At 33.6% G+C, this 26,081-nt stretch overlaps 2 protein-coding genes across 37 annotated transcripts in view; both read right to left on the reverse strand.

Moving 5' to 3' along the window:
• Window positions 1–1,185: 1,185 nt before the first annotated feature.
• zgc:163022 lies at window positions 1,186–23,542 on the reverse strand. Of its 3 annotated transcripts, XM_087307983.1 has the most exons (17): window positions 23,380–23,542; window positions 23,077–23,163; window positions 19,632–19,676; window positions 18,553–18,689; window positions 17,005–17,102; window positions 16,825–16,933; window positions 15,958–16,149; window positions 13,296–13,397; window positions 13,076–13,220; window positions 11,836–11,949; window positions 11,648–11,763; window positions 8,645–8,731; window positions 5,411–5,502; window positions 5,072–5,130; window positions 4,852–4,992; window positions 2,223–2,248; window positions 1,186–2,104 (listed from the first exon to the last, which is right to left on the reverse strand). In XM_087307983.1, the coding sequence occupies exons 1-17, from the start codon at window positions 23,393–23,395 to the stop codon at window positions 2,015–2,017; spliced, it is 1,656 nt and encodes a 551-aa protein (XP_087164109.1). In that variant the 5' UTR covers window positions 23,396–23,542; the 3' UTR covers window positions 1,186–2,014.
• Window positions 23,283–26,081, reverse strand: part of aglb (amylo-alpha-1,6-glucosidase and 4-alpha-glucanotransferase b) — a 76,058-nt gene continuing 73,259 nt past the window's right edge. For 7 of the 34 annotated variants that reach the window (XR_015525121.1, XR_015525120.1, XR_015525131.1 and 4 more), the window contains exon 35: window positions 23,665–25,536. The gene's annotated coding sequence lies outside the window, so the exon portion shown is untranslated. Of the gene's footprint in view, window positions 25,537–26,081 lie in introns of all 34 variants that reach the window. The other 27 variants (XR_015525153.1, XR_015525128.1, XR_015525127.1 and 24 more) reach the window with 11 other exon arrangements.

Genomic DNA, 26,081 nt, shown 5'->3' on the forward strand with positions numbered 1-26,081 from the left:
TTTTTACTCAGCGGATGCACTTCAAAATGCAACCCATCACTGTGAAAAATCCGTTCACATACACTACGGACAATTTAGCTCACCCAATTCACCCACATAGTTCATGTCTTTGGACTTGTAGGGAAAACCGGAGCACCCGGAAGAAACCCATGCGAACGGACCCAGCCGAGGCTCGAACCAGCAACCTTCTTGTTGTGAGGCAACAGCAATACCCACTGTGCCACCGCGTCGCCCCCAACTTAAATGTTAAATAATACATTAATTAGCAACAAGTACTAAGAATTAAGGTAGCCGTTATTCACACATGTGACTCATCTTGCAGTTAAAGTTAGGTTATAATCAGCCTTAACTCATCATTAGTTCATAATAGTGCTTAGTTTACATATTAATACATCATTATTCATGTACTGATATCGTAAAACGTTACCAAAGTTACTTTATCTATAAAACGAGTTTGAGAAGTCCTCTTGAACGTAAAAAAAACCAACGCAATCTCAAGCCAATTTATAACGTTTTGATTTAGTGGCTAATGCGCACAATTTAGTATGATTTGCTCATCACCCAATGACAGTTGGGGTGACGGGTGGCGTTTGATGCCACGCCTCCTTTCTAAAATCGTACATTTTCATATGACTCATCTCGTTCGAATTCGCATGAATTAGCCACTAAGCTGACAAAGCGTAAAATACTTGTTTCCTCGTGAGATCAGGCTGAAAAAACCCTTGTGATTTTATAATAATAATAATAATAGAAAAACTTTTTAAAAGTTTAAAGCATATATTAACAACAGGCCTAAAACTGATTTCAAAGCGCAAGTTTGGATATCCTAGTCATGCTTAGGCTACTGTAGGTGTATTGTGTTCACGTTATATGAGCAATTATGTAACTATTTTTTTTTTCAAATATTGAACTATGTGTGAAATATTGAGTGATGCTTATCTGATCTCGGATGTAAAGCAGGGTTGGGCCTAGTACTTGGATGGGAGACTGCCTGGGAATAACGGGTTCTGTAAGCTTAATTAATTCCTTTATTTAGAGTTTGTTTGTGTTTCCCAGAGATGGGTTGCGGCTGGAAGGGCATCCTCTGCGTAAAAACATATGCTGGATAAGTTGGGGGTTCATTCTGCTGTGGCGACTCCAGATTAATAAAGCCGAAAAGAAAATGAATGAACTAGAGTGACCATATGAGTGACTTAGTATGCATAATATAATGTTTTTGATCCTATAATTGTTTTCTGTTGTTTGTACACAAACCTTTTCAAAAACACAAAAGGAAAACCTTTTCATTTTTAGTACATTGCTTTTCTGTTTTCAGGTTAACCTTACAGAAGCAAATTGATGAACACAGTAACATGTTGGCTTAAAACACAGGACAATGGCTATTAAAACTTCCTGTAAAAATTTTTGATCACCATCCATTCATATGTCTAAGCATGTCCAATTCAATAGTTATTAATTCAAATAACAAATAAAACCGTCCATATAATTTAGTTATAGAGTTCTTATTCATGCTTTGAAAATGTACAATAGCTGCTTAAAAATACCTGTTATGACACTGCCACCTAGTGGCTGTTGACAAGACATTCGAAATATAAGATCTATATATACACATACAAAATCATATAGAAATCTTTATAAAAGTTATACATTTTTCATAAATGTTTGAATCAACATTTATTCATTTTGAGCTTAAATGAAATTGTAAAAGTAAAATAAAAATATGATTTTTTTAATTAAAGTTGAGAGATAATACTTCCTAATAATTCCTTCATAATGAATAGTACAGTAATTACATTATATTCATTACTCATAGGCTCGTTGTTCAATATTTAGTAGGTAACCCAGGAGGAGAAAGCCATATTAACTGAAAAAGTAACAAAAACAAAATATGCAGAGGTCCACCGAGAAGTAAGAAACTGAATTATCTTTGATTAAATAAAAATATATAAAACATACATCTTATATAACAAAAGAGCCACAATTAGCTCCAGAATCAGTATCAGGATGGATCTACTCAAGCTGAGCCAATTCCAACAAGAAGTGCTATCAAGAAGGCCAGATTTCCGATTATGAACACGAAAAGCAGGATTGTTTCAGAACTCATCTAAGAAAACAAACAAACAAACAAGATATTACTATAAAATCAAAAAATGTACATGGTTATACAGTATGGAGTTTAATAAATGTTGTATATAATGAGATGCCTGCCAATATAAACTTACCGGTTCGCAACTGCAAAGCTGAGAATCTGAAATAAAATGAAAGAATAACCTTGATTTTCAAATAACAGCAAATTAAAAATATACATACAGTTGAAGTCAGAATATTTTTTTCCCAAATTTCTGTTTATGGAGAGAAGATTTTTTCAACACATTTCTAAACATGCCAGTTTTAATATCTCATCTCTAATAACTGATTTATTTTACCTTCGTCATGATGACAGTAAATAATATTTTACTAGATATTTTTCAAGAAACTTCTATACCGCTTAAATTGACATTAAAAGGCTTAACTAGTGTTGGAATATTTTTACCCAATTCCATGCTTGTTCAATAAGAAAAGGTCTGGAGAGGTTTTTCTTCAATGCCAAAAATATTAGTAATTTATTAGATACAAATTAATAATTCGAGGACAGAGTGCTGGGTTACATTACTCCAATGCAATACAAGAATTACATTAAGGTGATTCGCAACTAGCAAACATTTCCTGACTCCAGCATATATACACAGCTGATATTAACAGGTGGAGTTTTTGGTGTAACGTCACTTATCAGTCATTCTGCAGTCCCTTGGCTCTTGTACCCAAGACATACTTTCTCTTTCTGCAACCCTACTCTGCATACCAAAACTGAACAATTACGTGCATCTTTAATATATTTCACAACCTCTACAAGCTTCATGCTCCTTGTGACATGTCTAGACTTTTGTATTAAACAGCAGTCTGGAACAATAGCCCCTGCACTATAATTATTCTTATTCTGCTATTTCCCATCTTGTCAGCAGTTCCTTCTAAAAGTATGCAGCACAGTTAAAAAAAGGAAGTGTGTCTGGTCACTATGTGGTATCATACAATAGAAAAATATTGATTAATCTGTTGTTAGTCTAAACATTTTTCTAATAAAAAATAAAGACACAAAAGTAATAAAAACAAATTCATTTTTTCCCACACTAGGTTAATTAGCTTAACTAGGTGGAATAGGGAAATTTCCCATGTGATTGTATAACGTTGGTTTGTTCAGTAGACAATCGGGGAAAAATATCTTAGAGTGCCTAATAATTTTGAAATAAAAATTAAAAATTAAAAACTGCTTTTATTCTAGCCGAAATAAAATAAATATTAAGACTTTCTGAAGAAGAAAAAATATTATCAGACATACTGTGAAAATTTCCTTGCTCTGTTAAAAATAATTTGGAAAATATTTTTTTAAGAGAAAAATATATAATTATTTAAATAATCAGAACTCCATAGCTCCATAGCTCCGCCACCTTGAAATTATAAGGTTCTATCTGACATTTTTCGTTCATATATTCTTATTAAATATGACTTGATTACATTATGTGATGGGCTTTTGTGTGAAGTTGTTTACATTTTAAGACTTAAAAAAAAAAAAAAGTTTTTATCTACAAAATCAAACTCTAGCTTGGTTCAATAAAGTGAGTCGATCAGCATTTCGGATGTACACACAAGGACCAATCAGAAACAGCTTTCTTTGTCATTCCACCAGACTGCTCCATTGTAAAAAAAATAAAATAAGAAATGCTACAAATTAAATGTGAATTTTTTTTTTATTTGTTTACTGTAGTTACAGAACATAAACAGTTAGTGTTTATTTTCAGTGTTTATTAAACTTTGTTTAACAGCCTGTTTTGTAAGTTCTTAAATTTGATATTAAGCATTGAAAGGCAAATAATTAATTTAATTCATGGGATCTTAATTACAACAATAAATATCACCATAATAATTACATAAAATTAACATCAACTCTGGACAAACCATTTAGCAGTCTTGTATGCTTAATTTGAACAAGAGAAAATATTCATCCTTAATCATTAAATAAATATTATAGAATGCAAAAAAAAAATACTTTCTCAAACATCAACATATTGTTACAACACCTATTTTCTTATATTAATAAATTGATAAGCAGACTGATTGTATTTCTTGAGTAATGCTTTTAATTAATGATCTGCCAGATAGTACCTTAATTCAAAGTGAAAAATGACTTCTTACCCCAGTTTGCAAATTTAAGAGAATCTCGAAAATTGACATTTAGAGTACATTTAGAGTTTGTCATGTTAATGTATGAAAGAGAACTGTTACACACATATTGTTTGCTATATGGAATGCAAAAACTTTGAAGCTCAATAGAACCGTATGACGATAAATGACACACAGCATCACGAAGGTATCCCCCTAAAAGAAATGTAACCTGCTATTTTTCTTCCATCACTGCATTTTCAAAAGAATGTGGGAAAACCACGAGTCTGGCAACACTGGATTCTTAAGAGAAAGGTCAAACTAAAACCCATTTCTTAATTTAGCTTTACCATCACCGAAATGATTAGTATTTTTAAATATATATCCCAACAGAAAACTGTCATCTTTAAATTGCAATAATAAATCATAGCTGAACAATAACTGCAGCTTTGGTGACCACAACTGACTTCTTTTAAAATGAATATTAAAAATATAAATAAACAAATATGCTAACGCCAAACTTTACAGTAGTTTTTTTTTTAATTATTATAATTATGAACTATAAAAATCATTTATTCAGTGGTAGTTTTATGCTTCTTCCAGTCTGCAGCATTGATACAGCATTGATTAATGTAAAATTTAGCATCAGATTACCTTTTTTCTTGGCACGCAGGTTCAGATCTTGCAGAATGTACATCAGAGCCTCCCAGGCCAAATAACCTCCCATAACCTTCAACATCCACCCATCTGAATCATATTCTTCAAACAGAGCCAGACCGGTGAAAATCGCAGCAACTGTGGGACAGAATGAAACCTTATTTTCTTCCGAGGACAATGACAGAGCAGACACTGACGAAATGATATCATACTATACCTGCCAGGCATTTGATGGCGAAAGCATTGCAGGAGTGAGCCCAGTTGAAAACAAACCTCCTGTAAAGAAAACCACCAGATTTAATATGATGAGGATCATCTCTAAGTGAGGACCGTCAGCCACTACGAGATAGCTAACGAGATATACAGACCTTTAACCAAGTTCTTATTCATATTTTGTACACCAATTCCTATTAGTTAACATTATTACAAGAATTAACATATTAATGGATTATGTGAAATGATACACTTTAATTGTAGTCTTTATTAAAGAACATTTGTATTGATCCCCAGTCCTCACTAATTAAACAAAAAAACATAGCTATGGTTATATTCTCACCGTTCATGTTGCGGCTCACATCGGAAAGCAGCGACGATGGGCTGAATGAGACTGAGGATCATCACCAAACAGCCCAGGACAGGATGAGCCCCCTAAAAACAGACTAAAGTTAGACACACTTTACTTTAAACTACCAAAATCAAGAGCTTTTTCCAATACTAGGGACATGCTTAAAATGTGCATTTATGTCTTATAAACGACTGATAACATGTCTTCAAAAATTTCAAAAAAGGGATTTTATATTAGAGCATTTATATGCAGAAAATGACAGTAGATCAGTGTTAAATGTTCCATGTTTCAGACTTTAAATACTGGTTTAAAATATATAGGTTATATTAGAGCTGCACGATATTGGAAAAAAATTGACGGTATTTTGATTTTCTGTAATATAAATTGTGATATGAATATAGTTTCACATTTATATGTCACAATATAAGATGACACAACGCCATTAAATAAAAAATTACAATAAATTTACACTGATTGTGATGATTTTGTAAGGGAGTAAAATCAGCATAAAAGTAATAAATATTACAAGCATAAATGAATTAAACATTAATTATTTTAATGTAATGTCTAAAAGTTAATTAATAAAACAAAGATGCAAATGAAATAGACAGTTCTTTATGGTTTTCTGGAGAGTCTAACAGTATTGAGGTGCAGAAATTCAATAATCAAATGTAAAATGGCACTTTATACAGTAGTAAACATCTGAAGTTGACCAAATCTTTTATCAAAATTATCCTAAAACTATTCCATTCTTGCCTAAAAACAATTTTGAAAAGCTTTTTTCTCATCTGCCTCAAATGTTAACTATTATACACTACCCGTCAAAAGTCTTGTGGCCTATCCAAGTTTTAGGAACAACAAATAGTAACTTGACTTCTAGTTGATCATTTGGTATCAGAAGTAAATTATGAAAAGCAAAGACCACTATATTATGCTTATTTTATCAAAATAAAACAATCATGCCTTGATTTTTCATTATTTAATATGGAGTGTAAGGTATGGTGCAGTTGGAAAAAAATTTATATTGTGTATGACTCCCATGAGCTTGGAGGACTGCATCCATACATCTCTGCAATGACTCAAATGACTTAATAATTAAGTCATCTGGAATGGAAAAGAAAGCGTACTTGCAGGACTCCCAGAGTTTATCATGATTCTTTGGATTCATCTTCAATGCCTCCTCCATCATTTTACCCCAGACATGCTCAATAATGTTCATGTATGTTTACTGGGCTGGCCAATCCATAGATGTGGAGGCTGAAGTTTGAGAAGGAGGACTATTCTGCTGAAGAATTCCCCTCTCCTGTGATGTGTAATGTCTCTCGCACGCCACATACTGAATTTAACCCCTAACCACGTTTTTTCCATCACCGAACTTGACTGATTTCTATAAGAATGATCGGGACAAGACTTTTGACAAGTAGTGTACTCTTCATTATAGAAGTAAATAAATACAATGAATTTTTGTTAATTGTTTGTTTACAACAATTTCTAGAGCTTCTAGAGCCCAAATGGGTTAAATTTGCTTAAAATTGTACCTAATCACAGACCTTAAAAAAATGTTTATTTGTTCTAAACCAAGTTTTCTGGTTAGCTATAATCCAGTCTCAACATTGTAGATTCTGCAAGGTCCACATTCACAAACTGCGATATTGATGCTAAAATGATATATTGCACAGCCCTATGTAATATGTATTAATATTAAAAAACTATCATCTGTTCGAATTTTAAAGTAGTTGCTGATTTTCTAAGTCACCAAAGTCTGATTCACAATTAAAGTACAAGAAATCTGCTTCAAAAACACACTAGAATTGAAATATTGGCCTGTTATTTTATGTAATGTCTTATTTATAAATTAGATTTCTGTAACTGTAAGTCTGTGTGTGTGTGTATAAATGTATATAAATGAGTCTGAAACCATGCTACATTTTGCCATTGATGGCGTTTTTTTTTTCTAAGACACCAAAGTCTGTTTCACAATTAAAGTACAAGAATTTTTTTTTTATCTTTGACATGATGACAGTAAATAATAATTTAGTAATAGTAATTTTACTTGATATTTTTCAAGACACTTCTATACAGCTCAAAGTGACATTTAAAGGCTTTACTATTTTAATAAGGTGAACTAGGCAGGTTAGGGTAATTAGGCAAGTTATTGTATAACGATGATTTGTTCTGTAGATTATCGAAAAAAAAAATTGCTTAAAGGGGCTAACATTTCTGTCCCAAAAATGTTTTTTAAAAAACTAATAACTGCTTTTATTCTAGCCAAAATAAAACAAATAAAACTTTCTCCACAAGAAAAAATATTATCAGACATACTATGAAAATTTCCTTCCTTTGTTAAAAATAATTTGGGAAATATTAAAAAAAAAATTTAATAAAATCAAAAGGGGGCTAATAATTCTGACTTCAACTGTAAGTAAGTCTAAAACCATGCTACCTTTTGCCATCAATGGCTTTTTTGTTGGCAGAAATGCTATCAGTAGATTACACATAGCTAGAGAGAAACTGAAACTAACTGAACGTTTTCCATTCAAACACATTGTTTACATATACAAAAATTTGGTCACACTTTATTTTAAGGCACAGTTCTCACTATTAACCAAGCCTCAAATAAACTCCTAATCTGCTGCTTATTAATAGCTATTAAAGTGGAGTTAGTTTTAAATATTAGTAGGGTAGAATAAGACCATGCCAAATATTACATTAAAAGTACAAATATCTTAAGTAATTGGCGAAAAGCATTGCAGGATTTCATTCTATCTTAATAATTGACAAGCTTCTAGTCAATGAGAATTGAGGGTTTCTGCAGGTTTCACCAAGTCGAATTTAAGATTTTTGAAGACTATTATGAATTAAATTTCTGATTTTTACATGGCTAAACTGTACGGATTTTTACTTGTCCCATAAAAAAAAATCTAATTACTTGAATAATACTTAAATAATTTATCAAAACATGCAAATCATACATACATTTGTTTATCTTTGACAAGCTTTAAACACTATAATAAGCTAAATGTACAACTGAAAGTCCAGGGCAGTGTCCTCACCACATCCAGTCTATAAATACCTTTATAAATGGCCTAATTGGGTAGCTTTACATGTGCACTGACAAATTGAGACCCATTAAAATGTTTAAGATGTACAAGTGAATATATCAGCAAGTTTAATGCGGATACCCTGGAATAGGTCCTTAAACTAAAGTGTTATAAATGTATTTACCCCAACCCAGTCTCCAGCACTAACGAACACTATGATGAATGCGATGGCCGTGGCAATGACTGACAGGGTCATCAGAGACACGTGAGCCTGTGGAACAAGAAACAATCCATAATTAGACACATTCAACATATTTAACCATCCCCATGCCTTAGAAAACAGCTAAATGTCAGTGTGTTCATATTGAGCTGAAATCTGAGTCAATCCATCTATATTATCTTTATATTCATTGAACTGCTGTATTAAATTAGTATTGAGTTATAATCTGTTATATAATGCCATAAAGCTTAAAGATGACAAGTGAAGTTCACACACCATAACTGGCTTCTTATCTAATCTCACATGTGCTAACTACACACATCCTGTACTTATTACAGCAGAGCATTCATCAAAGAAACTTTCCCACTGTCACACTGACGAAACACATATGTCAACATGACACCTAATTCACTTCACAAATGAGCTGATTGGGGGGATAAAGGCCACCAATGACAATTCATCCGATTTCACAGGTGATTTAAACTAAAATGCAAACAAAAAATTATTACTAGCCACCAGAGTCTAATAATTTGCCACCATAGTTGCAATAATTCTTCAAGTTGCTATATTCTTATAAGTAAATATATGAAGATTATATATAAATAATACATAATAAATATTAATATTAAATATTCAAATAAATTATTATAAATATTTATAAAAAAAATAATTACAATTATTCTATTATTATAAGGTTGACAAGGTAGCTCAGTGTTTAGCACTGTTGCCTCACAGCAAGAAGGTCACTGGTTTGAGTCCCGGCTGGATCAGCTGATATTTCTGTGTGGAGTTTGCAAGTTCTCCCAATGTTCGCATAGGTATCCTTCGGGTCCTCCAGTTTCCCCCACTGTCCAAAGACATGCGCTATAGGTGAATTGAATAAACTAAATTGGCCATAGTGTATGTTTGTGAACAAGTGTGTATGGGTTTTTCAAAGTACTGGTCTGCACCGAAAGGGCATGCGCTGTGTAAAACATATGCGGGAATAGTTGTCAATTCATTCCGATGTGGCGACCCCTGATGAATAAAGGGACTTAGCCGAAGGAAAATGAATAAATGAATATGATTATAATAGGAACAGTGGCCTATTATTGATCTTTTATGTAATGGTGTGTTTATTAAGAGACCACATGTCTCTGAATTCACTGGATTTATTAAGAAGGCATTTCTTTTTCCGGAAAAGTTCAGTTGGTGAGAATAAAAAAAGAAAAACATGAAAAAGAACATTAACTGTTAATTTGGCCAACTGTTAAAAATTAAACATGCTATGAATAAAGGCTCCCACTTTATATTAGGTGGCTTTAACTACTATGTACTTGCATCAAAAAATAAATACAATGTATTTACTGTGATCATTATGTATTGCAGATGTGGGTAGGATTAGGGACAGGTTTGGTGATATGGGTAGTTTTCAATTCAGTTCAGTCCAGTTCAATTCAACTCAGTTCAATTCAATTCAATTCAATTCAATTCAATTCAATTCAATTCAATTCAATTCAATTCAATTCAATTCAATTCAATTCAATTCAATTCAACAAACTTTACTGTTTATCCCCACAGGGATAAGAACATTGAACAAGAACAACTTTAGAGAGAGGCTCTCATGCAAAAGCAAAACCTAAATACACTTACATAATTATTTTAAAATCCAGTGGCAGTGGGATGAAATATCATCTTGTTTAGCCTTTTTTGCTAAAGCGACTTTATACCATCTGTCTGACGGAAGTAACTTAACCTCTTAAGGCCCAAATCTGTTTTTTACATGCATTTTTTACTTCTCTTCGCTATTTGGGCTTATTGAAACCTAATTAGTATCATCTTTTGATATGATGTACTTTTAGTGAAAAAAGTGGTCAGAATTTACATAAGACACAATAAAGTTATCTTTATGTAATAGAAGGAAAAACTCTTTATTTCTGCCTTGAACACAGCAGTTTTTTCCTGACTGTTTTTAATACATTAATAACACATACACACATACTTTGAACATGTTTTGACTATCAGTAAAAGCAACATTGTGTGGCCATTTTGGACAATTAACATGGTGTTTGGAACATTTCATATGTTGCAAAACAGTTGCAGGATGACACTGTATGTCTGTGACAAAATATAAGACATAAGAGCTAAAATGTGCTGTCCATGTATGTGGCCACTAAGCCCTAGGAGGTTAAAAGAACCATGTAAGGGATGGGAAGAGTCTTCCACAATAGCGGAGGTTTGTCTTTTCATTGCTGCTTAAAATAAATCAGTGAGAGGTGTTTGTCTCTCACCAATTATTTTACTCGCTACATTTACTAATCTTAAACAGTTTGTTTTTGCTTTTAACAGAGGGTGTTAAATCAAGTGATGATATTAAAAGTAAGCACCAATTCAGTAAGTGATTTTTGTATGACAGTCAAAATGTTCTGCTTAATATCAAAACTTATCAGTTTTGTTTCAATAAGAGTGGGTTAAGATGTAAGTAAAGGTCAACAATGTAATTACATATATATTAAAATCTATCATAAGTACAATGCAAACATATGTATTTACATAATAAGTACTGTACAGTGTAACAAATGACAAAATTTAGTGTTAGTACATATTAAAGAAGGCCTCTTACTATAAAGTGGGACCGAATAAAGTTCCCCAATAAATCTCTGATTTGTTTTTCTATTACTGTATATTTATTTACAGTCTAATTATATTTGATCTCAGAATCCAATGAAAGCAAAAGGCTTCAGTTGAACGTGCCCTCCAAATCTATCAATGCAATTTGGAAAAAAAAAATGTTGAAAAGTAAACAAGAGCATTAACTACATATCCAGTTTCCCATCTTCCCTCTTCGCACACAAACAGCTATTCTCTTTCTTACCATTTACAATTGCTAATGATTATGCAGGAGATTACTTTGCCAACCACTGTCTTCAAAATGTCAATAAATGGATCTGATTTACTCTTGTGAGTAATAGCTGTAAAACTACTTACCACAAACCAGAAATCTTTACCGCAACAGCCTTGGCCCTTAGCGACTCCCTTTAAATAGCGTGCAATGATCATCCCAATGCTGCCCGTCGCCATCCAGGAGATTAACATTAGGCAACCTAAGACAGACGGATATATTTAGGACCATAATAACACCAGTTCCTTTGTGAACTGTGTAATGATGAACTCACCATGGGCTTTAACAATGGGTGGAAACTCTTCCTCACTTGTGATGACAACACTTGGATTTAGTAAATTAGCCTTGGTGCTGCTGACATATTTATTGGTGTGAAACTGGATGTTGCCTAAAAAGGGAGGGAATTGAAAAACAAAAAAGAGTTTATATGATTAATGAAGTCCTCACCTTCAGTTTCAAACGTGTGTGATGATCCAGGGTCTGATCTTCATTTATGAATTAATCAATGTATGTATGTGGATTACTCAAAGTTTCGTTCTTCAAAGCTCATCCGAGAGTTGATGTTATAGCAACAGGTCTGGTAGTATAAATAAAACCAAAACTATTTTGTAATCTAATACCAATACTAAATCTACTAAAAAATACAAAAGCATTACTAAGACAACAGTAAAAATAACAACATTAAAATTAAAATACATTAAAAATATTTGAAAAAGTGCAAATTCTAAATATAAACATTATACATTAATATTTTATTTTAATTAATACATTTATTTTACTTTTCGGCTTAGTCCCTTTATTCATCAGGGGTCGCTACCGCGGAATGAATCGCCAACCTATCCAGCATATGTTTTACACAGCTGATACCCTTCCAGCTGCAACCCAGCACTGGGAAACACTTATTATTGCTCTTGTTTTATTGTACGGTGACCTTGAGTTGCCAGAAAGGCACCTTTAAATACAATGTATTATTATTATTATCATTAATCAGGGGTTGCCACAGTGGAATGAACCGCCGATTACTCCAGCATGTTTAACACAGCGGATTTCCTTCCAGCCACAACCCAGTACTGGGAAACTCTGACAGATTATAAACATGTTAATTTAACATGACTATATATTCATTCATTCATTTTCTTTTCTGCTTAGTCCCTTCATTAATCAGGGTTCACCACAGCGGAATGAACCGCCATTTTATCCAGCATATGTTTTACGCAGCAGATGCCCTTCCAGCTGCAACCCATCACTGGGAAACATCCATACGCACTCATTCACACAAATACACAACGGACAATTTAGCCTACCCAATTCACCTGTGCCGCATGTCTTTGGACTTGTGGAGGAAACCGGAGCGAACGCGAACACGGGGAGAACATGCAAACTCCACACAGAAATGCCAACTGACCCAGCCGAAGCTCGAACCAGTGACCTTCACCATTGTGATGCATCATGACTATATATGTCCATTTAAAAAAATAACAATAACAAAGGAATTTAAAATCAGAACTGCAGACCTTGATTTGAAGATCCAGCAGCGATCATCAGGTGATATTCATTATTAGATGCTGCTCTGCTTGCAGTGCTGATGGTGTTACGAGAAGTAAATGAACAATTAATATTTCCATTCGTAAGTGCTGTCAGGATGTTGGTTACATTGCCCTGTAAATCAAGTAGAATCCATGTTAGAAACTAATTAAAAATGATGCCATCGTGAGTAAAGAAAGTGATTCATACCAGTGAAAGAATAGCCGGAGATGATTTTCCAGAATTAAATGCATGTTGCACTTGAAGGTTGCCATTGTTGTCCTTTCCACATATGTAAACATCGTCATTGCCCTGAAAACAGCAACAAAGCGTTTTTTAAAAAACTATTTAACGGTCTCGTATTCCTGGAAATGCGCTTTCCAGGAACCTGCATACTTGTTTTTCTGCTGCTTGTTGAGGCATGCACACATGCAAGAGTAAGTAGCTTCTTTTATATTGTATATTTATATAATGCCTTCATGGGAAATTAGATGCTTACAAGTCTGTAGATTAGGGGTGAAACCGTATACATGTTGTATCATGAAATCCAAACAAGTATGCTGTTTTGACATGCTTATGCACAAGAGTCAAACTCAGTTCCTGGAGGGCCAACCTTAATTAAACACACCGGATAAAACTAACTGAGTCCCTCAGTCTTGTTTGAAACCTACAGGTAAGTGTGTTGAAGCAGGGTCACAACTAAACTCTGCAGGAGCTCAGTTTAAAATCCCTGCACTAACTTATGGCAAGCCGTTTTAACAGCCTGTGCTTGCTTTATTTTAAAAAGCCATACAGTTTTGTTTTTATTGTGCATCTATACAAATAAAAGTAATCCCTTTGTACGTTTGAAATGATGACTCTGACACATGTGGCTAAAAATAATGGAGTATTGTTTCTGCATTTTTAATGACTGAATCTGCAGTTAAACTGAAACACGAGTGACACGAAATATCTCAGATGGGATTCCTAACTGTACATTGCAGCTGGTTTATCTACAGAGAATGCAGCCAAACGCACATGGAAAAAATGGCACTGCGAAATGCAGAAATGCTCATATGTATGCTATTAATACACTCACTGGCCACTTTATTAGGTACACCTAAGCCTGGTTTATATTTCTGCGTCAAGTGACCGGCGTAACCCACGGCGCATGCAACGCATGTAGCTGTGCATTTATACTTCTGCGCGCTGTCTCTGTTGGTCTGCATTAACACTTCCGAATCGCTAGTTGGCAGTGAGGTGTAAATGTTCCTCTGTGTTGAGTTTCTTCGCTGCTGTGTTGCTTTTCCTGAACACTTCCGGGATGTACAAGTGGCTTAAACTTGTTCATTTTGAGGCAGGAACCGGCGGACGTGCAACAACTTTAACCATGAGGTAAACACAAAACAAAAATTTCCATCCAGAGCTCCCTCACGGGACTCCACACTTGTAAACAATTGCTTTATCAGGCTCGCACCATTCACGCGGCTCTCGGTCCCGCCCAGACTCGTCAGCGCCACCAAGCTGACCAATCACAGAGCTTGCGCTACGCGTCGTTGCGACGTGTAGTTAAATTTTTTGAGAGGTGCACGTGAGTGACACCAACGGCCACGGCGAAGGGCTATGCGTCAGCGCTGTAGCATACGCCGGCGTTTGACGCAGAAGTATAAATCAGCCTTTAGTAGTACCAGGTTGGATCCCCTTTTGCCTTCAGAACTGCCTTAATCCTTCATGGTATAGATTCAATAAGGTACTGAAAATATTCGTCAATATTGACAAGATAGCATCATGCAGTTTTTGCAGATTTGTCGGCTGCACATCTATGATCCGAATTTCCTGTTCCACCACATCCCAATAGTGCTCTATTGGATTGAGATCTGCTGACTTTGGAGGCCATTTGAGAACAGTGAACTCATTGTCATGTTCAAGAAACCAGTCTGAGATGATTCGCGCTTTATGACATGAGCGTTATCCTGCTGGGAGTAGCCATTAGAAGATGGGTACACTATGGTCATAAAGAAATGGACATGGTCAGCAACAATACTCAGGTGGGCTGTTGATACGATGCTCAATTGGTACTAATGGGCCCAAAGTGTGTCAAGAAAATATCCCCTACACCATTACAACACTAACACCAGAACACCTGAACCGTTGATACAAGGCAGGATGGGTCCATGCTCAAACCCAATCAATTTTCACTGGCGTCAACTTTAAGCTTCTGACACTTGCTTATAACACAGAAGAAGAGGAAGAGAGGAAGTTCACACGCTTGTTGTTAAAGTTACTGGTGACTCGAACAAGCATGGATGGTTCAAGCAGCAGCTCCAGCTCTAGCGATGAAGAAATGATTGTTCACCAGTGCAATAAGCAGCTCCATGTTCATCACGTCTGGGCAATGTGCGCTCGCATTGACAGTTTTACGCTGAAGCGCCTCCAAGAGCTGTTTACTGTAACTTCAGCAGCTCTGTGCACTTGAACAAAAGTGCCAATCTGATTGGTGGAGAAGATTTTGACGCTGTGATCACATTGACGCCCTTTATTCAGTCAAGAGGCGTTAAACGTTGACGGAAAACGTGAGCAAAAAAACTCTCTTGTGCCTGAATGGGGCTTAAAACGTGCAAATGATAAACTTTCATTCCATTATAGGTCTGCAGTGACTTCACAAATCTCATTTCTTTCTGAACTGTGACTCCTGCCCAATATATAAACTTGATTGCAGATCCTGCCATGTGACTATTTAATACTGATGCTGAAACGATATATTGTGCAGCCCTAGTGCAAAGTAAACTGGGTATGAATGCTTTCATTTAGGACACAACACAAGCATTTTAGACAAATAAAGAAGTAAACACTCACAGATTGATTTCTTGCCAAAACAAAGTATATACTTTACCATTTCCTTGTCATCTGAAAACCCAATGGCAACATATCCATCAGCCTGGCCAAACATTTCAATCTTCATTTCTGACTGGTCAGATGAAGTCTGCACGGCCACAAAGTAGCAGCTGGTGCTGGTGGTTGGGTTACAGTTGTTGGGCTCACTGAAGCAGACTTTTGTGCTCCCACAACCAGGAATTGAAGCAACCTGAAATGACCAAAGAGACTTCTGTTTGAATAGATGGACAGATATAAGCCCTATTTCTGAAATCTGGGGTCTCATTTATAAATTTGGAGGGGGGTAGGAGGTGGAAGCGTGCAAAAATGCAAAGGTTGTGGTCTATAAAAAAACTAATTTAACAGATAATGTTTGCAGCTTTAAGTAAACTCTGAGTAAACAGTCATTGATCATTCATTTATTAATTTTCCTTTGGCTTAGTATATTAGTTATCGAGGGTCACCACAAGGGAATGAACCAACAACTATTCCAGCATATTTTTTTACACACCAGATGCTCTTCCGGTTGCAACCTAGTACTAGGAAACACACATACAGTACATAATCATTCACACAGATACACTATGGCTAATTTAATTTATTTTAATTCACCTATACCACATGTCTTTGGACTGTGGGGGAAACCGGAGCACCCGGAGGAAACCCACGCAAACATGGGGAAAACATGAAAACTTCACACAGAAATGCCAACTGGCCCAGCCGAGACTTGAACCAGCAACCTTCTTGCTGAGAGGTGAGAGTGCTAACCACTGAGCCACCATGCTGCCGCTAAGTAAACATATTTAACTTAAATATTAAGTTAATATTAACTAACCATTAATACATAAATTATGATAGTTTTTTTTCTGGTGTACAGTATACTTACGGTTGGGGTGACAGTAGTAGTATTAGTAGTAGTTATTGTGCCATTATATACAATGGCAGAGCTCTTGACTTTAACCCAAAAGGTAGCAGTAGACTTCACAAATGTTACACTGAAACAACAACAACAGATTGTCACAAATGATGTAGGGAAATGAAAAGGTGAATGATAGAAAAATTATACCTGAACTCTATATTTCCGAGCTGTCCAGATGTAGGTGCTGTCCATGTAACCTGAACTGAAGTTGTTTTAGCATTTGATGTGTGAGAGACTGCTCTACCCTGAACAAAGCAATAGTATAATTAATAATCAAACATAAAGGAAATGATCAATGTTGTTTTTCATAACAATATCCAATATGACTACACTCAAACAAAATCAATCTACTTATTTAAAATGAGCTGACTCAACACAAGTCTCTTGTCTCATAAATAAACAATATATGGATTTTGAAGTATCTTAAACCTATATTGTTTACTGTGCTACTGGGCAATGACAGCACAAGGCATATTTAAACTCGCCTTATAAACACAATCAAGCCATAAAATTCCACTCATGACCACCTCGTTTCGTGTTTATTGTGAAATGTGATATGTATGTTTCAACAAACGCATGTAGATGCTGAATGGTGTCAAATCACTCAGCTCAAATGTCATTCATGCAGATATTGATATAAATTCCTGGCTCTGTTTTCTTTTACTGTAGCTTCGAAATACAATGTGATACATCTCTATCACTCTCTTTTTTCAAGTTTAATTATGACTTAGCTTTTATCCACAACAGATCTGGAGAGCAAATTAGGTTACTGTCACTCTGATTGGGTTTATATGTATCCGCGTTCAGCGTAAATCATGTTTGTGAGAGCTGCAGGTCAAAGCGGAGCTCATTAATATTCACGACACGAACCATATATGGTCAAAAAATGGACCTTCTGATTTCATGGGTATTTTATGGAGAAATAAATGAGCTTATAAAACAGTTGACTTGAGATTTTTTTTTTTTAAATTACTTACCAAAGCCATAAAGCTACCATGTAGATATCAGAGAATAATTTTACTTTTTATACCCATGCAGTATATGACACCATTAAGTGTTTCAACATTACAGCCCACTACTACAAACATTTTTTAAATAGCTGTGCAATTGTTTGAGTACTTATGGCCAAATTCATTATTATTACGTAATTACAGTATCTAGGTGTATTTGGTTGGATAATCACAGTTTGTTTTGTATGCAATCACACAAAAAATGTGTGCATGTGGTAGATTCTTTTATTTATTTTTGTGTGACGCTGCAAAAAAAATTATAACAATAACAACAACATTAATTTAAAATTAATATTGTATCTAATTCAAGACTGCAATAATAATAATAATAATAATAATAATAATAATAATAATAATAATGCAATTTTAAAAAGCATATTAAATCAACATTTTTTACATTTTAAATTTGATTGCAGACACCAAAACAGGACATAGCATCTTTACCCATATACATTACATGAAATATCAGCAGGCTTAAAGAGATTCTTAAAAAATAACACAATAAATACTATGGAAGTCAAAACATACAGTATCGCCAGCTGTCAGGCTCTCAGTATTCTTCTCAATACCTTATACACAACTGAAAGGGTTTTCACTTTTGGGTAAGTAAGCAATTGCTTTAAGTGTTTTTAATGTAACATTTTATATACAGTATATATACTGGAGATGGGTTAGAAAGACTCACAGGCATTCCATTACAACTGAGGACCTGCACATTATTCCCCGTCACAGAAAAAGTGCCAATGGTACTGCTCGATCCAACTGGGCGTGCTTGCAACATAAAGCCTTCAAAGTAATATCCCGTTTGGCTATTTAGCGTTACTGAGAAAAGAAAAAAAAGCTGTTCAGTGTAACTTCTCAGATAAAGACAGACCATTAACTCACTGATATGAGTTGATAAGTGTACAGGTGTTATACAGTGACCAGCTTTAAATGACATTTCACTGATTTTGACAGTAGTGAGTGACTCAACATAATCTGCATGAAAGAAATAGTTCAGAAATAATAGAGCATTGCGTAGCTTATACTGTATGTACAATGTGTTAACATGTTATAAACAATGCATATTATGCAGAGGGATGAAAGAATCATCTGTCAGGATTCAATGGTGTGTGTGTGTGTGTGTGTCAAATGTTACTATGTAAAATGAGTATTTTATTCTATAGTCTATATATATATATATATATATATATATATATATATATATATATATATATATATATATATATTATGTAAAAAAAAAACAAATAAGACTTTATCCAGAAGAAAAAAAATATTATCAGACATACTGTGAAAATGTCCTTGCTGTTAAACATCATTTGGGAAATATTTTAAAAAAAAAAAAATTACAAGGGGGCTTATATATATGAATATTTTTCCCAACTTTTATTTAACGGAGAGATGCTTTAACACATTTCTAAACACAATAGTTTTAACTTTCTAATGACTGAATTATTTTATCTTTGCCATGACGTAAGTAATATTTTACTAGATATTTTAAGACACTAGCATTCAGCTTAAAGTATTTTTTGTATATATATAATAGCTGTTTTTATTCTAGCCAAAATAAATCAAATAAGACTTTCTCCATAAGAAACAATATTTTAGGGAACCCTTTCTTGCTCTAAAACTCTTTATAGGGAAATTTCTTGCTCTGTTAAATACCATTTAGGTTTTTTTAAAAAAAAATTTTTTTTAAAGAAAAATCACAGGAGGGCTAAAAACATTTGATTTCAACTGTATAACAGCATAATGTAACCGTACCTTTGATTTGATCTCCTTCTTTAAATGTGGTTTTGTCAGCAGTGACTGTGAACGGAGGAGAGCTGGTCTGAGCGTTAGCGCCGTGATTAGGCATCATAGAGTCACAAACCTCGCTTACAAGTCCATTCTTATAACTCTGCACAAGTCCAACACACAACACGAGAATAAACAGCAGCCTCTGGGGAGATTTACAAACGCCATCCATCGTCAGTTGTAGCGATAAAAATGAGATAAAAGGGAAATGTTGTAATTCTTATTTAAAACGACGACAGAGAACTTGGTCCGTTGTGTCTGAAACTATTTGTCCGCGCCGTCTATACTCCAGTCACTTCACGTCTTCATTGTAAATAGTGAAATGTCATCGTGGGCGTGGCTTACCTGAACAGGTAATTGTGAGTAACAGTGGGCGATCATGAGAGCTTGTGAAGGATACTTTAAGGATGCTTTGTTTGGATTTTGTTTTTACCTTTGAGAAGCAGTCTGAAAATGGTTACTTCCTTGATGTGCAATGTGATAATGTTGCACGCAGAGCCTATTATTATTTAGGCTTATTTAATAAGCCTAAATAATAAAACATTTTTCTTACTTTATTTACCTCTTGTAACATAAAGGCAACTAAATCATTAAATGTATTTTCACTTCTTGGTGCTTTTGTATAATTTATATTAATGTTATTTATATTGTCTATTCCTGGGCTCATTGGTATGTTTTGTTTTTTATTATTGATTGAATCATTTTGATGTATTTTTATTTAACTACACATGTTAATTTATAATTGGAGTATCATTTGCTTATAATACTTATTTTTTCTTTATTGTTATGTTTGGCATTCCAAACCCTATCTCCTTGTTTGACATTTGTTCTTCTCTTCACGTTTGCATTTTATAAGCAAGCATTAATAAAATAATGATAATAATAATAATAATAATAATAATAATAATAATAATAATAATAATAATATCGACTATACACAATATCATACCAAAAATAATATATATAAATTATATATATATATATATATATATATATATATATATATATATATATATATATATATATATATATATATATATATATATATATATATATATACTGATTTATTTAATCTTTACCATGATGACAGTAAATAATTTTACTAGATATTTTTCAAGACTTTTCTATAAAGCTCAAAGTGAAATTTAAGGGCTTAACTAGGTTAATTAGGCAGGTTAGGGTATGATGACTGTTCTAAAAAATATATAGCTTAAAGGGGCTGAAAATCTTTGTCCTTAAAAGGGTGTTTAAAAAAATAAAAACTGCTTTTATTCTAGCCAAAATAAAACAAATAAGACTTTCTCCAGAAGAAAAAATATTATCAGACATACTGTGAAGATTTCTTTGCTCTGTTAAAAATCATTTTGGGGGGCTTATAATTCTGACTTCAACTGTATAAAATAATAATAATAATAATAATAATAATAATAATAATAATAATAATAATAAATCCTGTGGAGCATATATAGAGAAATGCAGATGAATGGCAAGTGTAATTTTCAATAAAAAAAGGAAAAAAAAACACCTTACAAGATCCTGTCATTAAAATTAACATTAGGACATCCTCAAACCTACACTGAACTTTTTTAAGTTTTAGGTAAGTGGTTGCGAACAATTTATATGTGCTGAATTTAAACAAACAAATTAAACAATTAAATTAAACTACTTGAACATTACAACATTTAGTTTGTTTGTTTGTTTGTTTAAGTTCAGCCCATTTGAATTGTTTAGAACCCCTATAACAAAAACCAAATAGTCAGTGTAATGTTTTTAGCGTAAAGTTGTGACAACGTAGATAAGTATCACCTCAGGAGGAGCAAAGCTAAGTAAAAAAAAATCTATTTATGCCCCAGAATAAAATGCTTAAGTCATTGTTTCCATGTATCTGCATGATTTAACGGGTTATAAATTATACATTCAGCGTTTACTCCAGCAAATATTTGGATTCTTCTGCATTCTTCCATGTTTCACACATAAATATTGTCATTCAGATTCATTTTATTTTTTTAAGGAATGAATTTTTTTTATTTGCCGTACATGAAAAATCAAGGTTATGCCACCAAATATGTCAGACTTGTCTGAATTTGTAACTAAATTCATTATTTTTGTGTCATTAGCTAGTGTAAACGGTGTACACTTCTTTTCCTACAGCAGCTCATCTTTCAAGTGAGATGTGTGGTGCTTTTCTACAAATCTTGCTTTTAAAAAGCATCCATTCAGTAAAAATATACCATGTTTCCTTTTTATCAGTCTGATCATTCTTCTCTGACCTCTCCCTTTAGAAAAGCATGTTCCCACATTACTTCTGCTCATTTTCTCTTCTGAAATCAAGAAGCATTTTCTTGACAAGTAATTACTTTTTTTGTCTTGCAAAAAATCTGCTAGTGGGGTAAGCAAAATAAAAGTATAGTTAGATTATTTAGCTTATTAGATTAGATTAATTATTATATTATTTAGCTTCTTTTAAGGAAAAGAAAACTTGCTTTTTTGTTTCAAAACTATTCTTGGTTTAAAATTTTTTTAATATTTTGTCAAAAAAAAAATAAGAAAAGCATGTTGCAATGCAGTAGTTTCTAAATAAAGCACTTGCTCATCTGGCACCAACAACTCTTTTAGTAAAAAAAAAATCTGTTATTTAACAGTTGCTGTATATATTTTGTGATTAACACTTTTTATCTGTTTATTTACAGTTGTGAATTGCATTATGGGATGTTAATCACAAGTGTTTTGCGTTTATTTATGGTAGTGAATAGCATTATGGAACCTTGATCTCTGCTCTGTCGACTTTTGATGTTGAAAATTCAACTTTACAGTTTAACAAAGTGACTTTTATTTACAGTTTTAGTAGTCTAAATTAGTATAATATTTAAGAATTATTATATAGAGAAATAAGTCTGTAAAACAACAGAAAATGTACTGGCAGTTTATTGCAAGGTTTTTGTAATGTAATATTCAACATCGACCCAGACATTATATTACTTCAAACTATTAAAAATGTTCATATTAATAAAAATTTCAAATTTGAAGAATGAAAGTTGTTGGAAGAAATATCAAGTTATCATAATACAGTTCAAAAGCATAAATAAATGGGAAACATTAAAACACAAATCACAAAAATATGGAAAGCTGCTAATAAACGGATATTTTACAGTGTATATTTATATAATGATGCTATTTTATGTACAGTTTGAGTAAACCAGTCAAACTTGATATGGGGTTGGTGATTTTATTAATCTAAAACGAGACAAAAATAAATCTGAATACTAGAATGGAGGGTTTTATACACTGAACGTGAATGTTGTGCTTTAGTTGGCTGTAATTATTAGTTCAAGCATGAGATCAAGAATAAATCAGATAAATGTGTGGCACCTGCTCCTTAAGCCCTGAGTAAAACTAAAACATGACGTCTTACTTGAAGCACTTTGTTGTGTAAAGTAATACCATGAGGGAAGAACAATGAGCTTTTGTTGACCAAGCACATCAGATGAGGCAACCATGACTAAGCAAAAAAAAAAAAAAAAAAAAAAAGTCATCCGTCTTGTAGATCAAAATAGATATCAACTTGTAATAGGTTGAAGACTTTATAACATTAACAAACAATTAAAAAAAGAAACAATATTGAGGGAGCATAAAATATCGTTTAATAAGCACAAATTGGCATGAATGTTTCTTAAAGGGATGGTTCATGCAAAAAATAAAATTAGAATTTACTCACCCTCAAGGCATTCCATGTGTACATAAAATGTAGGATTTTGATGTCAAGAGGTGAGCTGAATGTTTTTTGTGTGTTTGTTTTGCAGCATTCTGTTTCTCCTCACTGGCCTTCCAAAAAAAAAAAAAAAAAAACGTGCAATGCATACTCCCCTCCAGCTAGTGGCGCTAAATACACCAAAAAATTATTCTCTTAAAATAAGTTGACGGCAGAAGTTTCACATAACTGTTTATAAACATAGACATTTTCCCAAATGAAAATGTATTGATTCACTACAGGAGACCTTCATTTACTGCTGGAGCTGTGAGAGGCACTTTTATTACAGATGGATGCACTTTGTTAGACCTGGTTTTTCTTAGTTGTTTACACACAATTACCTGTACTTCAGACACAATGACTACAACATGTAACTGATGCACCAACCCCCTGAACCAATTCTACTAAACTACAAGCACAATCCCACTCAATTTACACTCAAATTGCAGGTTTAAAACACACTTTTTTCAAAAAACTACACACAATTCTCTGCATTTGGCACAATTGTCATGCAGAAAATTTCTTGTTTTCACGAGGAACACACTGTCAAAATTGTAAAGTCAGTTGCCCTACCTTGCAAACGAACTCTTCACATAGGTAAACACCTGTCACACAGAATTGCAATTTAGAAATTAAAGCTCATCTGGTTTATAACTGGTTTACTGCCTACCCACGTTTTTTAGTTGTTTATCTCCCTCCATATTCTCCATTCCGCAAACATATTGAAGATTTTTTTTTCTGCCTGGGGATGGAAAGTGTATACTGAAATCCACACACACGTATACCCTACTGCTTGGCCCGACCAAAACAGAAAAGAGGAAGCAGTATAGCTGTTTTTTTTTTTTTTTAACTGTATTCTGTAAATCCTTCTGTTGATGTTATATGTAGACCACGTTATGTGCAGCTTTGTGTTAGTTGATGAACACTGTGTACACTGTTTTGTGGTAAAAATCCAGTAAAATATATTTGGTATTTGTGTGTTTTGTATAAAAACGATATTCTGAAATATTTTACAATACACTTCTATAGGCCTAGGTAGTAAGTGTAACACTGAACAAAAAAAAGGCTTACAGTAAGTCATTATGATGAATGGAGATGAAGTGGTCATAGTGTTTTACATTAAGCACATCAGTGCTCAACTGGTTCTTATAAATGTCTACTCATGTGATGGCTTGTAGGCATTTGAAAACAAAACACCATTTTGAGAAGAAATCGCATTGTTTTGAATGTAGAGTTTGATTTTGCAGAAGAATTGAAGGGTTTTGCCCAATGTGTGTGTGCTTTGTGTGTAGAGTTCTGACTATATGAGATATGCTTTCAGAAAATGTGTGTAAACAATTGAGAAAAACTGTTAGAAAAACAGCCCGTTTCCACTGTCACACTTGAGAAACCCAGGAGTAATAGACTTTTTAAAAATTACTGAAAAAAAGAAAAAGAAAAGCGTATACACTGAGGATGCACTGAGGGTGACTAAATTATAGATTCATTTTCATTTTTGTGCAAATGTACGGTGGCCGAGAGAGCTTATTGTGCTGCAATTGACAGTTTTGTATGATTGCTTACAGGTTTTCATGATTGCTAACACACTAAAAATTAAACTTTTCTCACTATTAGCAAAACGGTACACTCAAGGAGCAAAACACAAGGCCAGATCTGCACAACTGTAAGCACATTGTCAGCTTCACTCTCTTTGCAAAACATTACACACAGTGATATGCAAATCACTAAACACACTTGGATGCTTATGACACAGACATTTTAACATAATGGAATTTCCTTGCAATTTCAAAGCAAAGGCCTTCAAGTGAGCACACACATGTACCATAGGATAAACACAGCCATCAGGTGTGCACACACACACACACACTACTGTAGACACACCAATCAGCTGTAAACACAATAAAAAAGCAGTAGGTATAAACTGTTAGTCTTCAATAAACATGTTTACAGTAGTATAGCTATAAATAGTAGTCTTCAATAAATATGTTTTACAGGAGCTATACATATTAATCTTCAATAAATAAGCCAATGTTGCAGTATGGAAGAGGAAGCACGAAAGTGAGGAAGATTGGTAAACAGGAGGCAATTTTTTTTTTACATTGAAATGAATACATCACCAGAAAGCTGAATGAATAAGCTTTACATTGTTGTATGGTTTGTTAGGATAGGGCAATATTTAGCTATTATTTGATATAAATATTTATTTATATCAGTCTATCTCTGTTTGGTGAATACAGTATGTTCAGCAATATCTCTCAAACCCTGATTATATCAGTATTAGTCAGTTAAAAATGATACAAGTGTTTAAGATTGATTACAGCAGTGTGTAAATGATTCAAACGGATGTATAGAATGAAGTGTGTGTGTTCTGTACGGTGTCAACATTGTGTTTTGTTATAGTGTTGTAAAGTTTTGGATGAAGTGTTTTATTTTTCAAAAGTTCTGGTGTGTTCTGCTGTTTGTGTGTGTGTGTGTGTGTGTGGATGTGTAAATTGTGTGTAGTGTTTTGACAAAATGAGTTTTAATTTCAAAATTGTGCTTAAGCAATCAGAAATAAACGGTAAGCACAATTTTCTAAATGAATACTTATTTTGCCAAAACACTACACACAATTTACAAATCCACACACACAAACAGTAGAACACACCAGTTCTTTTGCAAAATGAAAC

This window comes from Danio rerio, chromosome 24 (assembly GCF_052040795.2).
Source record: "Danio rerio strain M-AB ecotype USA chromosome 24, GRCz13ab, whole genome shotgun sequence".
NCBI classification, from domain to species: domain Eukaryota; kingdom Metazoa; phylum Chordata; class Actinopteri; order Cypriniformes; family Danionidae; genus Danio; species Danio rerio.

Coding starts and splice junctions, on each gene's coding strand:
- zgc:163022 (XM_087307983.1), bottom strand. Junction 16,150..16,824: donor CTACTACTGTCACCCCAACC/GTAAGTATACTG, acceptor TGGTCATTTCAG/GTTGCTTCAATTCCTGGTTG. Junction 5,503..8,644: donor GTGCTGGAGACTGGGTTGGG/GTAAATACATTT, acceptor GTCTGTTTTTAG/GGGGCTCATCCTGTCCTGGG.